Below are 15253 nucleotides of genomic sequence, written 5' to 3' on the forward strand. Positions count from 1 at the left end.
TCCAAACAAAATTTTGAGATAGCCATTTCGTTTAGCGTAGTTGATTTCCAAATAAAAAATGTGTTTTTGAGTAGGACACTCCCCCACAACCCTCAGGGCAAGGGTTTTAAGTTATGCCCTGGGGGCATATAAGGTTTTTATAGAAGGCTTTGTCGTAGAAACTTCGAAAAGGCCTCAAAATGATTTGAAATTGGAGTGGCTGGTGCCATTTTTTAGTCGAAAGTGATTGCAGGGCAACTAGACCCCCCCCTACGCCCATCATTCCCCCAAACACATCCAATCAAAATTTTGAGATATTCATATCAAAGATTTGATTAAATTATGTATTTAGGGATGAAAAACCCCCCAGAGCCCCCAGGGCAAAGGTTGTAAGTTATGCCCTGGGAGCATATAAGGTGTTGTCGTAAAAACTTCAAAAGGGGCTCATTCAATTGGAAATTGAGAGGGATAGTGCTCTTTTTATAGTTGAAAGTGATTGGAGGGTAACTAACCCCCCCCTCTCACGCCCACAATATCTTCAAACACATCCAATAAAAATTTTCAGATAACCATTTTGTTCAACGTTGCAGAAATTTCTTGAAATTTGGTCTTTGAGGATGACACCCCCCCCCCAGCCCTCCGGGCGAGGGTTGTAAGTTATTCCCTTGGGGCATATAAGGTTTTTATTGAAAGCGTTGTCGTACAAACTACTAAAGGGCTCATTTGATTGGAAATTGACACAACAAGTGCCTTTTTTAATAGTTGAAAGTGATGGGAGAGCGACTAACTCCCCTCTGACGCCCACCATTTCCGCGGACACATCAAATCAGAACTTTGAGATAGCCATTTTTTTTAGCGAAGTTGATTTCCAGATAGAGAATATGTTTTTGAGGATGAAAATCCCCCACAACCCTCAGGGCAAGGGTTTTAAGTTATGCCTTGGGGGCATATAAGGTTTTTATAGAAGGCGTTGTCATAGAAACTTCAAAAAAGGCTCATTAGATTTGAAATTCAATGGGCTAGTGCCCTTTTTTATAGTCGAAAGTGATTGGATGGCAACTAGCCCCCCCCCCCACGCCCATCCGTCCCCCCAATACATCCCAACAAAATTTTGAGATAGCCAATTCGTTTAGCGTAGTTGACTTCCAAATAAAAAATGTGTTTTTGAGTAGGACACTCCCCCACAACCCTCAGGGCAAGGGTTTTAAGTTATGCCCTGGGGGCATATAAGGTTTTTATAGAAGGCTTTGTCGTAGAAACTTCGAAAAGGCCTCAAAATGATTTGAAATTGGAGTGGCTGGTGCCATTTTTTAGTCGAAAGTGATTGCAGGGCAACTAGACCCCCCCTACGCCCATCATTCCCCCAAACACATCCAATCAAAATTTTGAGATATTCATATCAAAGATTTGATTAAATTATGTATTTAGGGATGAAAAACCCCCCAGAGCCCCCAGGACAATGGTTGTAAGTTATGCCCTGGGAGCATATAAGGTGTTGTCGTAAAAACTTCAAAAGGGGCTCATTCAATTGGAAATTGAGAGGGATAGTGCTCTTTTTATAGTTGAAAGTGATTGGAGGGTAACTAACCCCCCCCCCTCTCACGCCCACAATATCTTCAAACACATCCAATAAAAATTTTCAGATAACCATTTTGTTCAACGTTGCAGAAATTTCTTGAAATTTGGTCTTTGAGGATGACACCCCCCCCCCAGCCCTCAGGGCGAGGGTTGTAAGTTATTCCCTTGGGGCATATAAGGTTTTTATTGAAAGCGTTGTCGTACAAACTACTAAAGTGCTCATTTGATTGGAAATTGAAAGGGCAAATACCTTTTTAATAGTTAAAAGTGATTGGAGAGCGAATAACGCCCCTCTCCCTACCACCATTACCCTAAACACATCCAATCAAAATTTTGAGATAGCCATTTTTTTTAACATAGCTGAAAGTTCTTGTAATTAGGTCTTAGAGGATGACAACCACCCTAACAGCCCTTAGGGTAAGGGTTGTAAATTATTCCCTGGGGGCATATAAGGTGTTTATAGAAAGCGTTGTCGTAGAAACTGGAAATCGAAAGGCCTTGTGCCCTTTTTAATAGTCGAAAGTTATTGGAAGGCTTGACATTTTTATAGTAAAGATCGATGTGGGTATAATATATTATTTTTTTTGTTGTTTTTTTTAGACCAGGGCACTTCGTATCGAAGGAGTTGTCGTAGGAACTTCGAAAAAGGCTCATTCGATTGAAAATAGAAAGGGATGATGCCCTTTTTAATAGTCAAAAGTGATTGGAGGGAAACTAATCCCCCTACCACGCCCACCCTCCCCTTTGCTTTTAAGTTTAAAAACTAAATGTTGCCTTAAGATTAAATCAAAATGAACTGTGTTAATGCTAATTCCCAATACGGTGTCTCAGCAGTATCCCAAGAACGACTGAGGGTATCATGTTCAAACTTTCGGGGCTACTTCTGCTTTTAAAATTTAACCAAATCAAAATAGCTTAAGTGTATCCAAGCTCTCAAAGAAAGTAAACAGATTTTTTTGCGAATGGTATCAAGTTCTTCATTTCAGGTCAACTAGAGGAGGTATGGAACTAAATTAAACACTACTGTCCAGATTTTTAAAAAGGCGTATGTTGTTAAAAATTGCTGAAAATTTTTCTCCAGCATACAAATAGCAGGCCAAATTATAAATTCTTAAAAAAACGAAAAAATTTAAAGTATTATTTTCTTTTTCCTTGAAAAGACTATGGCAATATAAAATGAACAGAAATTAATTAAAAACTTTTTCACAAAATAAGTTTTTCAAAGAAAAGTAAACAACTCAATTAAAAAAAAAATGAGCAGAAATAAAATCAAATAATCTACCAAGCGTGAAACTACCACAAATCAGGATCGATGAATAAATAAAACCCAAGACGAACAGAAATTACTAAAACTGTGGCGGAGAAAAATATTCTTTATTTATTTGTATAACAAAAATACCCTTGAGCCTGATAGAAACCGATATTAGAAAATGATTGAAACAAAAGAAAAAAAAAATTACAATATTAAGAATTTGTTCATCTTTCCTTGCAACCCGCGGGATTGAACCGGAGAACTTATTATAGTAAGTCCGCGTCCACATCCACTGCGGCAATCACAAGGTGACTAAACGTATGATTCTTCTTAGAGTCTATTAGCACACCATTGATAGAGCACTCATAATGGCAAGTTCGTTGTTTATTGTACTTTTTAGGGGGGGGAGGATGAAGGGGCTAAAAAGTAATGACTTGTTTTCAATTAAGAATTTAATCATTTTATTTCCCCTTTTACATTGCTATGCTGTTCTTCTCAACTTTTCTTTCGTTCTTCAAAATACGCGTTATTTTGTCTTATCATTTCCCTTCTGCCGTAAATTCACTTTTTTCCTTTTGGTATTTGGTATTTTTTCCTTTCTTTGGTATTGAAAAAATCGTCATTTATTCGAATATTTATTACAGCTTACTGAGCCTTACAAACTTATTTATATCATTCCACTTTTTGAAACAGCTTAAATTTTGGAAACTAAAGGACCAGTCAGTAAAATTAATCTGTCCAGGTTTGGAAAAATCTTGGAACTAAGTGAGTTTTACTACACATAAAAGCCGCCGGGCTCCCAGTACTATATATATTAATTAAAAAAACTTTTTCCACAAAATAAGTTTTTCAAACAAAAGTAAAGAACTCCATTAAACAAAATGAGCAAAAATAAAATAAAATAATCTACCAAGCGTGAAACTACCACAAATCAGCATCGATAAATAAATGAAACCCAAAACGAACGGAAATTACAATAAATAGCCAAGTCAAACTAAAAACGAGCAGAAATTAACATAAGTTAGGCTCAAAACCCCTATGCCTTCCCAAGGCCAGACATAATTTGCACTTTACTGAAACAAATGTAAATGTTCTTACTTTTATAACTTTAATAAATCAAATAATATTAACATTTTGATTACTAAATATCCGTATATGTTTATTAAACCGAATGAACATTCATTTGTATTTTTTTCGGTAGAGTGCAGATCTTTTTCCGACCTTTGGAAAGCTTGGGGATTTTGAGCCTAACTTATGTTAATTTCTGCTCGTTTTGAGTTTGACTCCATTATTTATTGTAATTTCTGTTCGTTTTGGGTTTCATTTATTTAAGACCTCTTCTTTTCACTAAAATAAAAGCACTGGCACTAACGATAAAACTCTAAAACCGGTAAAGGGGTATTGCCGCACTAGAAATGTATGGAAGCGATAGTCCTAACTCAGGAAGATAGATGACGCTAAAGGGCCAGTATTTCTCATACATTATTCACAACCAATTGAAAAGTCTTCGATTCCTTTTCCTGAAAGATTGTCATGTTTCTGCACACGAGCTATGCGCACAAGAGTAGCAGAAAAAAAGTGTGTTAGTCAATCCTATTTCAATAAAATACACAACGGTTAGAATTGTTGCCAAATATCTTCTTAGGGTCTTTATATTTAGATTAATATGCTTCAATGAGTTAATTTTAGATTTAATTGTAGTAAGTGGTTGCTTAAATCTTTAAAAATTTACATATTTATGGTAAGCATGAAATGAAGATAGTTTTCAGTGTTTGTCCTTTAATTAGAATCATTGCCCCCCCCCCTCCTATGCTCCAAGGGACAAAAGAATCCCATCGTTAAAAAGAAAAACAGGAAGAAACATATTTTTCTGAGGGACTAGTTTTAATTAATACAGCACAAAGACTGATAAATTATTAAAAAGAAATAAACCCTTTGCTCAATAGGGGCATGCCAAAAAAGGCTTACCAGGAGGGCCAGGTGGGCCAGGCGGACCTTCAAGAAATCCTGTTGGAATTTGCTTGCCATCTACTGTAGTTGCAACACCTCTTTCTCCTTTCTCTCCCTAAAAAAATTATAGAACACTAAAATTGGATCTGCAACTTCAGATTATTGCCTTTTATGGAGACAATAGCAACTTCTGTTTGAATATAAATGTGATTAGTTGCCGCCGTGTAAAAACACTTGAACACGGATTTCGGCTAAAGGTCTGAAGAAGCAAGGAGGTAAGATTCCCAAATATAGACGTATTTAAATTAATAGTGCATTTCTAATTAATACATGGAGTGAAGTAAATGCAGATAACTTTTCTGAACAAGAATCTAAAGCAATTTTCGCAATGCGTTTGTGCATGTTTCGCATGTGCGTCTTGTTATAAAGTCAAAGAAAATCTGAGTAACTTAGAATTCAGACATTTACGCAAGGTTTTGTTCCAAGTAGGTCTGACATTTCGGTTAGAAGGGGGTGTTGGAGGAACGCAACTTTGATAAAAGTGCCAAAAATTGATGAACAATGCAGAAAATGTAAAAAAAAAAAATAGTTGGAAAAATCGTAAAAAACTCTGGATTTCAAGGGGGGAAGGCCCCGAAGACCAAAACTCCCGATGCACGCGAGCCTGTTTGAATTAGATAATTTTCTTACTATCTCTTTTTGAAAGGATTGCACTGCTTTCATGAAGATGGCCATGGGTAAGGCCAGTTCCCAAGAACAATGACATATCTCTGTTTCCACATTTCATCAATGATTTGATTTAGCAATAATAATGTCTTCTTTTAAAAGTTATTATTTCTTTGTGAAAGTAGTAGATCAGCTACTTTACAATCTTAAATTAACGTAGTTGTTTTATCTGGCTAAAATATGTCAAATTACTAAATTCCGTTATTCAAAACTTAGTAAAGGAAAATCGTTAATAGAAGTAATTATTTAAGCCATAACGTTATTTTAGTTATAAGGATCCTGAACAAGACAGAAGTAACATTTTAGATATCAATGGTATTATGGTTTGACGGTGCTCTCATACTACACCGTAGAACCTTACACACTAGCATAACCTAAGACTATGATCTCTAAGCTATTTTTTAGGGAGCAAATTTTGTCCGTAACGTAGACAAGAGCAAGTAGACTTGTAGACTTGAGCTTTACATAGAATTTTACATAACGCAAGCTTATGTTACGTTATGGGAGAGTCAACAGCAGCAAAATGGAATTTCTTGATGAGAAATTAATAAAATTGAAAAAGAAATTTATTTCAAATATTTCTTTAAAACCTTCCAGGTTTGATCACAATCTTCATCTTCATTCCACATTTTAGTTTTTCAACGTCTGGCTCTTTACGCTAAAGTTTGACTCTTTGTCACAACTCTATTTTTTTTTTTGAGAATAAAAAACTTTAGTGTAAAGAGTGAGACTTTGAGGAGGGGACAGCCCCTTTCATGTACGGAATAATTTCTGTTCGTTTTAACTTTTAATGTCGCTCCTTACTTTCATTTAAACAAACTTTTTTTTATTTAATTTTTGAACGTTTTTGAATTAATGCAGGTTATGATTTTGGCTTACCGTAGATGAATAACTAAAACAAAATTTGCATATTAATTCTACTTTTATTTGGTTAAATGGCTTTCTCAAAAGTTGTTTAATTTTATTTACGATCGTTTTTTTTTAGTAATAAATATACATAACTTACGGATTAACTTACAAAACGAACTTCTATATTCATATATTTTTAAGTCAATACCTTGTTCCATTTCTTTAAAAATGACCCCTTAATCACAAAGGCGGTTAATTAGAATAAATAGCTCTTATGAAAGTACTAAAAAAAATCTTTAGCTTAAAGAGCGAGGTATTGAGTAAGGGACGGACCCAATCATATAGGTTATAATTTCTTTTCATCTAAAGTTTTGATGTTGCTCCCTACTTTAAGTTGAAAAACTTTTTTTTTATTTAATTTCTGATCGTTTTTTAAATAACGCTGGGAAATCCGGTACCCCCTTCATAGCAATGTCCCTTCCCCCATGAAAAAATCCTCCATGGAAAGATCCTCCTACATAACCCCAGACCCCCCCCCCACTACCAGAAAAGATCCACCCTGAAAATGTCTGTATGCTTCCCAATAACCAATGCTATATGTAAACATTGGGTAAAGTTCATAACTTTCAACCCTCCCCCTGGGGACTTTGGGGGATTGAGTTATCCTAAAAGACATAGTTATTATATTTTCCACCATGCCGAACAAAATGGCTATCTCAAAATTTTGATCGGGTGACTTCGGGAAAAAAAACGTGGGAGGGGGCCTAGTAGCGCTCCATTTTTGGTCACTTAAAAGAGGCACTAGATCTTTTAATTTCCATTCGAATGAGCCCTCCCACGATATTCTAGGACCACTGGGTCGATACGATCACCAAAAAACAAAAAGAACAAAAAAAACAAATAAACAATCATCCGTGATCTTTCTTCTGGCAAAAAATACGAAATTCCGCATTTTTGCATGATTTTCATCAAGGTTCTATAGCTTTTAGGGGGTGTTTACCCCTTTTGTCGAAAATCAGGCAATTTTTCTCAGGCACGTAACTTTTAATGGGTAGAACTAAACTGCATGAAACTTATATATTTGAAATCAGCATTAAAATCTAATTCTTTTGATTCATCTATTGATACATAAAATTCTGTTATTTAGAGTTTCGGTTACTATTGAGCCGGGTCACTCCTTACTTACAGTTCGTCACCACGAACTGTTTGATAATTTTAGACTATGATCATGATGAATTTATGGATTTTTATGTTCGCCTAGTTTAACAGGACTTCTTTGAGATTGAAAGGCCATACTTAACGTAACGTAACTTATTTACTTACAGCGTAAAAACCCCTATAAGATTTGCGAGCATTATCAATTTTTAAACCAAGGCATTGAATACAGACTGCCTCGATCGGTCAAAATCGGTAACATATAAATTAGTGCCATAAAATCACAGTATATAAATTATAGGTCTTTATGCTGTGCATAAAATAGACTGAAGCACTCTTAAAGACTTTAACATGTGCTATGGTCTTTGCAACTTGTAGTAGGGTTTGTTCGGAGACCAGACCATGAAAGAACAGCCAAAAAGTTATTCTGACTTATGCTTTGCAATCTCCTGGGATTTTATTTTTATTCATCTGAATACAGTTGCACAACAAGGAGGGTGAGGAACGCCCCGGGTGGCACTTTCCAGGAGGCGCCACGGAGAAAGTGAACAAAAAGAACGGAGGGTCACTTCTAAAGTGGCTAAGGGACAAGTGGCTAAAATGGCCAAGGAGGATCAAGCTCAGATTCGTGAATACATCGAAACGACCGCTTGAAACATTGTGATGGAGCGTGGTCTGGATTCAGAAGTGGAAATTGTGGGAAAATCCCCACTAAAAAATTAAAAACCACCCGCTAATGCCAGTACTACTCCATAGTTTGAAGTTGAAAGAAGCGAAGGACTGTCAATTTTAAGGACCTGAAGGATGCTGGGAGGGGTGTTGTTGGGGAAAGGCAAAGATTAGGGCATTTACTCCCCCCCCCCCAAAAAAAAAGAAAAAAAATATACCGCCCATGCCCCCTGACTATCCGGATATGAGCCCCTCTTGCCTTCCCTCAACAGAAATGCTGGAGATTCGCCCATTGAGAATCCGGAAGAAAGAAACTGTAGCGACAAGTAGACAAAATCCGTATTAATGAATAAGGAACATCAGTTCTGATACATCTGAGTCTGTTGATTTTTGAATTATCAACTTGGTAGAAGTAATGAAAGACTTGAGAGCCATGGTTAATTAGAGTAAAGCCAACAAGACACACATTCTCTGTGAAAGGCAAAGATGGCATTACTTTTTCAGAGTTGTATGAAAATGATCCTTTTCGCTTCTTGATGATCACGCCTATCATCCATCCTATGGAGGAACTAAGGTAGATAGGCCTTCAGCAGGGAAATTCAAATCTATCCGTTCTCTGAGACATTTGAAGGCAATTGGAGATCGAAAAATTGCTCAGTCTGTCATTGTAAGTCAAAATAAAACTTGGATTCAAGAAACATCTCATTTCTTTTTGGCAGGAAGTGACACAAAAAAGAAAAAAATTGGGATCAGCCTAAGATGTGCAGCTTTGTTACGTCACTCATCTTTTTCTTCTTTTTTTCTACAAAATTGTGTAAAAAATATTTTACGTTGCTATTTGCCAGGTCATAATTCTCTTTTGGGTAGTTTTCCTGCACTGCTATCATTCTAAGTCAAAACACATAGCTTCCAAGCAAGCAAAACAGGTTCATATTTTGGTAGCTTTCACTCTTTTTTCCTACAAATAAAGGAGAAACGTTTGGCACATTTCGTGCAGCATCAGATTACTCTCCTCACACCTAAGAATTTTTAATATTTGCAAGACCTTAGACTAAAGAAATACTTCATTCTAATTGTGCAATGTGTGTATGGAGAATTTTTCTGTCTTTCTTTTCTCTTTCTAATAAATAAAGAAACACCTTTCCACAAAATAATAAACCGCAAGTAATCTTAGCAAAACAAATACTTTCAAATTTTGATTAAATTGTGGTTATGGTTACTGCTTCAAAATTTATCAAGCTAACAATATGTATGTGAGAGTAACACAAGACGTTAGTCACAAAATAAAATTCAATCTTAAAGCACTACAGTCTGGCTGGAACACTAAATTCTATATTTCAAATTAGTGCTTAAAAAGTAAAGTTTTATTTACGTATTTGACCTAGAGTTTTACTTTATTTAATACTTCATTATTTTTTATATTGAAATTTGAATTGAGAGCAAGTATTCTGCTCTTATAAACAAGTTTATAAGAGCTGAAAAAAATTACTCTAATGACTAAGAAAATCTGTTAGGAAAAAAATTACGAAACTGCATGGGTAAAACAAAAAAAAAAAAATAATTAGCTTGGTAAAACAGACTCTTTTAGTGTCGACGGCGAAAAAAACTGTCACTTTCTCTTTTTTGTTACTGATCTCAGGAAACATTCTCTCTTTTGTTATTATTTCCTCTTTATCCTTTCCTATTTCCTTCTTTACATAAAATGCAAAGACATTGGATATTAAAGATATTAGAAATTTTTTCGAATTGTGAAAATTGGTATGGGCTGAAATTTCATCTCCTTTGCAAACCTGGCGGCTTGTGGTGTACTCTGAAGAGTGCTTTTATGAGCAGTATTTTCGTGTTCATATAGAAGCAGTTTTAACAACAAAATTCAATGACATAACGTCACACCCACAATCTGTGATAATGTCAAAAGCTTGGCATATCGTCACGGCCACAATCAGGGATAATGTCAAAAGTTCTGCTCGCTGTTTTGTATAACTTTATTAATTTGATTTTATGTGCCATGCTTTTTCATCGTCATTTTTGAAGTCACTTCATCTATAAAAGCAGATAAAGAGTGGACCTTGTCAGTAGAAACCAAAACCCTAAGACCTTTAGTCAAAATACACATATTTTCGTCCTGATACCCAGGTATATAAAATAAATTGAGTTTAAATCAGCTCATAAAAATACGAGTAAATTAGCATATCAAAATGTGCAGCATTTTATAAAAATTGCGAAAACAACCCTGAATGAGGAACAATCTTGGTGCAATTACACAAGAAAATGGATGTATCTGAGAACCACAGAGTGGAGACTTCAAGGTGATATTTGTAATAATACAGAATTTCTCACGTTTACCAAGAAGACTGGTTAAGGATGTGTGTTTATTTCCCTGTGGGTTTTTTTTAGTAGCGATCGCACCAAAATGGTGGTCATGGATTATCAGAACAGTGATTATCAGAACTTCTAATGCCTTTTTCAGTAAACAAAAAAATCCCACTGTCACAGAAAAATGCCAATTTCTGACAGTTTGTGAAGCAAATCACCGATTTTGATCTGAATGGGGACAAAATGCACTCAAGCGAAATCTGAGATCATTTGTTGACTTGTAATTAAGGAGGTAATACTCAAAAAGCTTCCCAGTTTCAGATATTTTACCACGTTGTGGTGCATTCGCCCCGAAGCATACTAATAGGGGGGGGGGGTCATCAGAACTTCTTGGGGTGAAAACGGATGTTTAAAGCCTTATAAAGCACATTTATATCCCTAATTTCAAACTGTCTGTGAAATATTCTTCAGAAAAATATGAAGGAGGGATTTCACCCCTCCCTTCATTTGGAGGAACTTAAATGAACTAAGCGCTCCCCTTTATTTCAGAGTTGGTAGTTTTCATTGGGAATTGTCAGTTTCTGATTATAGATGCATTGTGATAAGAAGTAGAAATTGAAAGTGTAAAGAGTGGGGGTTTGACTCCGTGACATCTTTCCTTGTACTTGGTCAGGGGTGGATCTAGGATTTTTTTTAGGGGGGGGGGGGGCCAAAATAGGTTGATCCGAGAAACTTGCGTTAGGAGCAAGTTTATTTAACGCAAACTTGCGTTAATTAAGTAAATTAAACAACTTTAGACTACGTTAGGGAGGTCCGCGCCCCCCCTCGCCCCCTGGATCCACCACTGTACTTGGTTGACTGTTTCCTTGCTCTCTTTTGAGGGATCGTTAAAGTTGAAGCTTGAAGCTTTTAATATAGAAGTTAAAATATATCGGGGGGGGGGGTGAAAAACAATGAAAATGAAATCTCCTATTTAGGGTAACCCTGAATGTAAAATTAAAAACAAACAGAAAAAGTAAAAGTGAACAGGGGCATTAAAACTTTAAACCAATAAGAATCATCCAATGTTTGAGGAAGGCTTCAGCTATCCTCTACCACTTGCTCTTTTAGATCAGGTTTGACTCTTTTTAATATTAAATAAAAAAAACAAGTTTTTTTAACTGAAAGTAAGGAGCGACATTAAAACTTAAAACGAACAGAAATTATTCTGTATATGAAAGGGGCTGTCCCCTCCTCAACGCCTTGCTCTTTACGCTAAAGTTTTTTATTGTTTAAAAAAAATAGAGTTGTGAGAAAGTCAAACTTTAGCGTAAAGAGCAAGGAATTGAAGAGGGGACAGCCCCTTTAATATACGGAATGATTTCTGTTCGTTTTAAGTTTTAATGTCGCTCCTTACTTTCAGTTAAAAAAACTTGTTTTTTCTATTTAATTTTTGAACATTTCTGAATAAATGCTGGTTTTGATCTTGGCTCACAGTACATGAATAATTAAAACAAAATTTTCATATTAATTTAATTTTATTTGGTTAAATGGCTTTCTCGAAACTTGTTTAATTTTATTTACGAACGTTTTTATTAGTAATAAATATACGTAACTTACGAATTAATTTACGTAACGAACTTCTATATTCATATATTTTTAATACGTATATTAGGGGGTTCGCCCCCTAGTCAATACCTTGCTCTTAAAGCAAAAGTTCGAATTTTGTTCCAATTCTTTAAAGCTGACCGCTTAATCACAAAGACCGTTAATTAGAATAAATAGCTCTTATGAAAGTACTAAAAATCTCTGGCTTAAAGAGTGAGGTATTGACTAGGGGGTGAACCCAATCATATATGTAATATTTTCTGTTCGTTTAAAGTTTTGATGCTGCTGCTGTTGCAATTGAAAAACTTTACTTTTTATTTAATTTCTGATCGTTTTTTAAATAATGCTGGGAAATCCGGCACCCCCTTCATAGCAATGTCCCTTCCCCCATGAAAACTTCCTCCATAGAAAGATCCTCCCAAATAACCCCAGACCCCCTCCCCCACTACCAGGAAAAGTCTCCCCTGAAAACGTCTGTACTGTATACTTCCCAATCACCAATGGAACATGCTAATATTGCGAAAGCTTCATAGCTTATCGCTCTCCTCCCTTGACCTTCGGGGGATTAAGTCATCCTTAAAGACATACTTATATTATTTTTGTAAATTCTGAACAAAATGGCTATCTCAAAATTTTTATCAGATGACTTTGTGAAAAAAATGAGCGTGGGAGCGGGCCTAGTTGCCCTCCATTTTTTTTCACTTAAAAAGGGCACTAGAACTTTTAATTTCCATTCCAATGAGCCCTCCCACGATATTCTAGGACCACTGGGTCGATACGATCACCCCTGGAAAAAAAAAATAAACACGCACCCGTGATCTTTCTTCTGGCAAAAAATGCAAAATTCCACATTTTTGTAGATAGGAGCTTGAAACCTCTACAGTAGGGTTCTCTGATACACAGAATATGATGGTATTATTTTCATACGGGTAATGTTGTTCTGAGAGGGCCTTTCCCCCTTTTTTCTAACATCAGCAAAGTGTTCACAGGCATGTTACGTATTATTGGAAGGACGGCATTTGATGAAGCTTATATATTTAAAATTAACGTTAAAATTTAATTTCTTTTATGCATCTATTTGTATCAAAATAGAGTTTTCTAGAGTTTCGATTACCATGGAGCCGGGTACCAATAACCAATACTAGATTTTAACATTGGGTAAAGTTCATAACTTTCAGCCCTCCTCCTGGGGGATTCAAGGGATTAAGTCATTCTAAAGACATAGTTATAATATTTTCGACCATGATAAACAAAATGGCTATCTGAAAATTTTGATCAGGTGACTTTGGGAAAACAATGAGCGTGGGAGGGGGACTAGTTGCCCTCCATTTTTTTGGTCACTTAAAGAGGGCACTAGAACTTTTAATTTCCGTTCCAATGAGCCTTCCCACGATATTCTAGGACAAATGGGTCCTGGTAGTGGTGTCCTGGCAAGATTGTTCCTGGTAGTGGGGGGGGGGGGGTCGGGGGTTATGTGGGATCTGTTGAGAAAATTGATATCGAAGTGATGATATAAACGTTCTTACTAAATTAATATTATTAGTATAAATAGCCGAATTGAAATATTGTAATAATGTGAACTAAATTTACAAAATGAAATGGTATTTAAAATAAATTGAATACAAAGGTTTTGTTTTTAGTGACAAAGAGTAAATTAATACGTAAAGTATGCGGACGTTTTTGGGAGGGTTTTATGTTGGAGGGTTTTACGGACGTTTTTGGGGTTATGTTGGAGGATCTGTCCATGAAGGAAGTTTTCATGGGGGAAGGGAAATTGCCATGAAGGGGGCGCCGGACTTGCCAGCAGTATTTATTGGTTATTGGGAAGTATACAGACATTTTCAGGAAGGATTTTTTTCTGGAGGGGGGGGGGGTTGGAGGAGGGGGTTACTCGGGATAATTTTTCCGTGTAGGATGTTTCTTTGGGGTAAGGGACATTTCTATGAAGGGGGCGCCGGATTTCCAAGCATTATTTAAAAAACGATCAGAAATTAAATAAAAAAAAACAAGTTTATTCAACTGAAAGTAAGAAGCAACATTAGAACTTAAAACGAACAGAAATTATAACGTATATGAGGGTTCTTCCCCCAGTCAATACCTCGCTCTTTACGCTACAGTTTTTTTTTAGTGCTTTCAAAAGAGCTATCTATTCTAATTAAACGGCCTTAGTGATTCAGGGGTTTGTGAATTAATTTTTTTTTAACTTTTAACTTAAAGAGGATGTTATTTACTACGGGTACAGCCCCCTTATATACGTAATGGCATATACGTAATTAAAAAACCAATAAAAAAAACAATCGATACGGCTCAATAGTAATTGAAACTTTTAAAAACGGAATTTTGATGTCAATAAATGTATCAAAAGAATGGGTTTATAATGCTGATTCTAAATATACAAATTGTATTAAGTTTAGTATTACTCATCAGAGGCTACGAGCGTGAGAAACTTTACCCGATTTTTAAAGAGGGGGGAAACATCCCCTACAAGTGAAAGAATTTTAATGAAAATCGCACCGTCAGATTCAGCGTATCAGAAAACCCTTTAACATAGGTTTCAAGCTCATATCTGCAAAATCTGCAACTTTGTATTTTTTACCAGAAGAAAAATATACGAATATAGAAGTTAGTTACGTAAGTTAATTGGTAAATTACGTCATAACCAAATTTAGAGACATCCATTTAGCAAAAGAAAAGTAAAATTTTTATGCAAATTTTGTTTACTTATTAAATGACCGTGAGCCCAAATAAAAGCTGCATTAACTAAAAAACGATCAGAAATTAAATAAAAATAAAACAAGTTTTTTTAACTGAAAGTAAGGAGCGACATTAAAACTTAAAACGAACAGAAATTATTTCGTATATGAAAGGGGCTGTCCCCTCCTCAACGCCTCGCTCTTTACGCTAAAGTTTGACTCTGCCTCACAACTTTATTTTTTAAAAAAATAAAAAACTTTAGCGTAAAGAGCGAGGCTTTGTTTTTTTTTTATTTCTATGGACAGGGGTCTTAACCGTTTAAGCAGTGTTTTGTCCCAACGCATGGGGGTTGATTATTACTATGAGAATTTTATAAAGTCAGTTTTATCTAAACGTGCACAACCTTTAAAACACTCACCTTTGAGCCAGGAATCCCTGGCATTCCAGCATCTCCTTGAGGTCCAACCTTGAAAAAGATTACAAGCCATTAAGGATTGA

The 15253-nt window shown here is 35.7% G+C and overlaps 1 protein-coding gene across 17 annotated transcripts in view; it reads right to left on the reverse strand.

Moving 5' to 3' along the window:
• LOC148952349 (uncharacterized) overlaps positions 1 to 15253 on the reverse strand; it is a 255070-nt gene that overhangs the window by 81169 nt on the left and 158648 nt on the right. For all 17 annotated transcript variants that reach the window (XM_089089821.1, XM_089089819.1, XM_089089820.1 and 14 more), the window contains 2 exons: positions 15174 to 15221; positions 4778 to 4874 (listed from right to left, as the gene is read on the reverse strand). In XM_089089821.1, the coding sequence (XP_088945947.1) occupies positions 4778 to 4874; positions 15174 to 15221 (145 nt within the window). The remainder of the gene's footprint in view (positions 1 to 4777; positions 4875 to 15173; positions 15222 to 15253) is intronic.

This window comes from Artemia sp. Qi Xiang Cuo, chromosome 5 (assembly GCF_049724085.1).
Source record: "Artemia sp. Qi Xiang Cuo chromosome 5, ASM4972408v1, whole genome shotgun sequence".
Lineage (NCBI taxonomy): Eukaryota > Metazoa > Arthropoda > Branchiopoda > Anostraca > Artemiidae > Artemia > Artemia sp. Qi Xiang Cuo.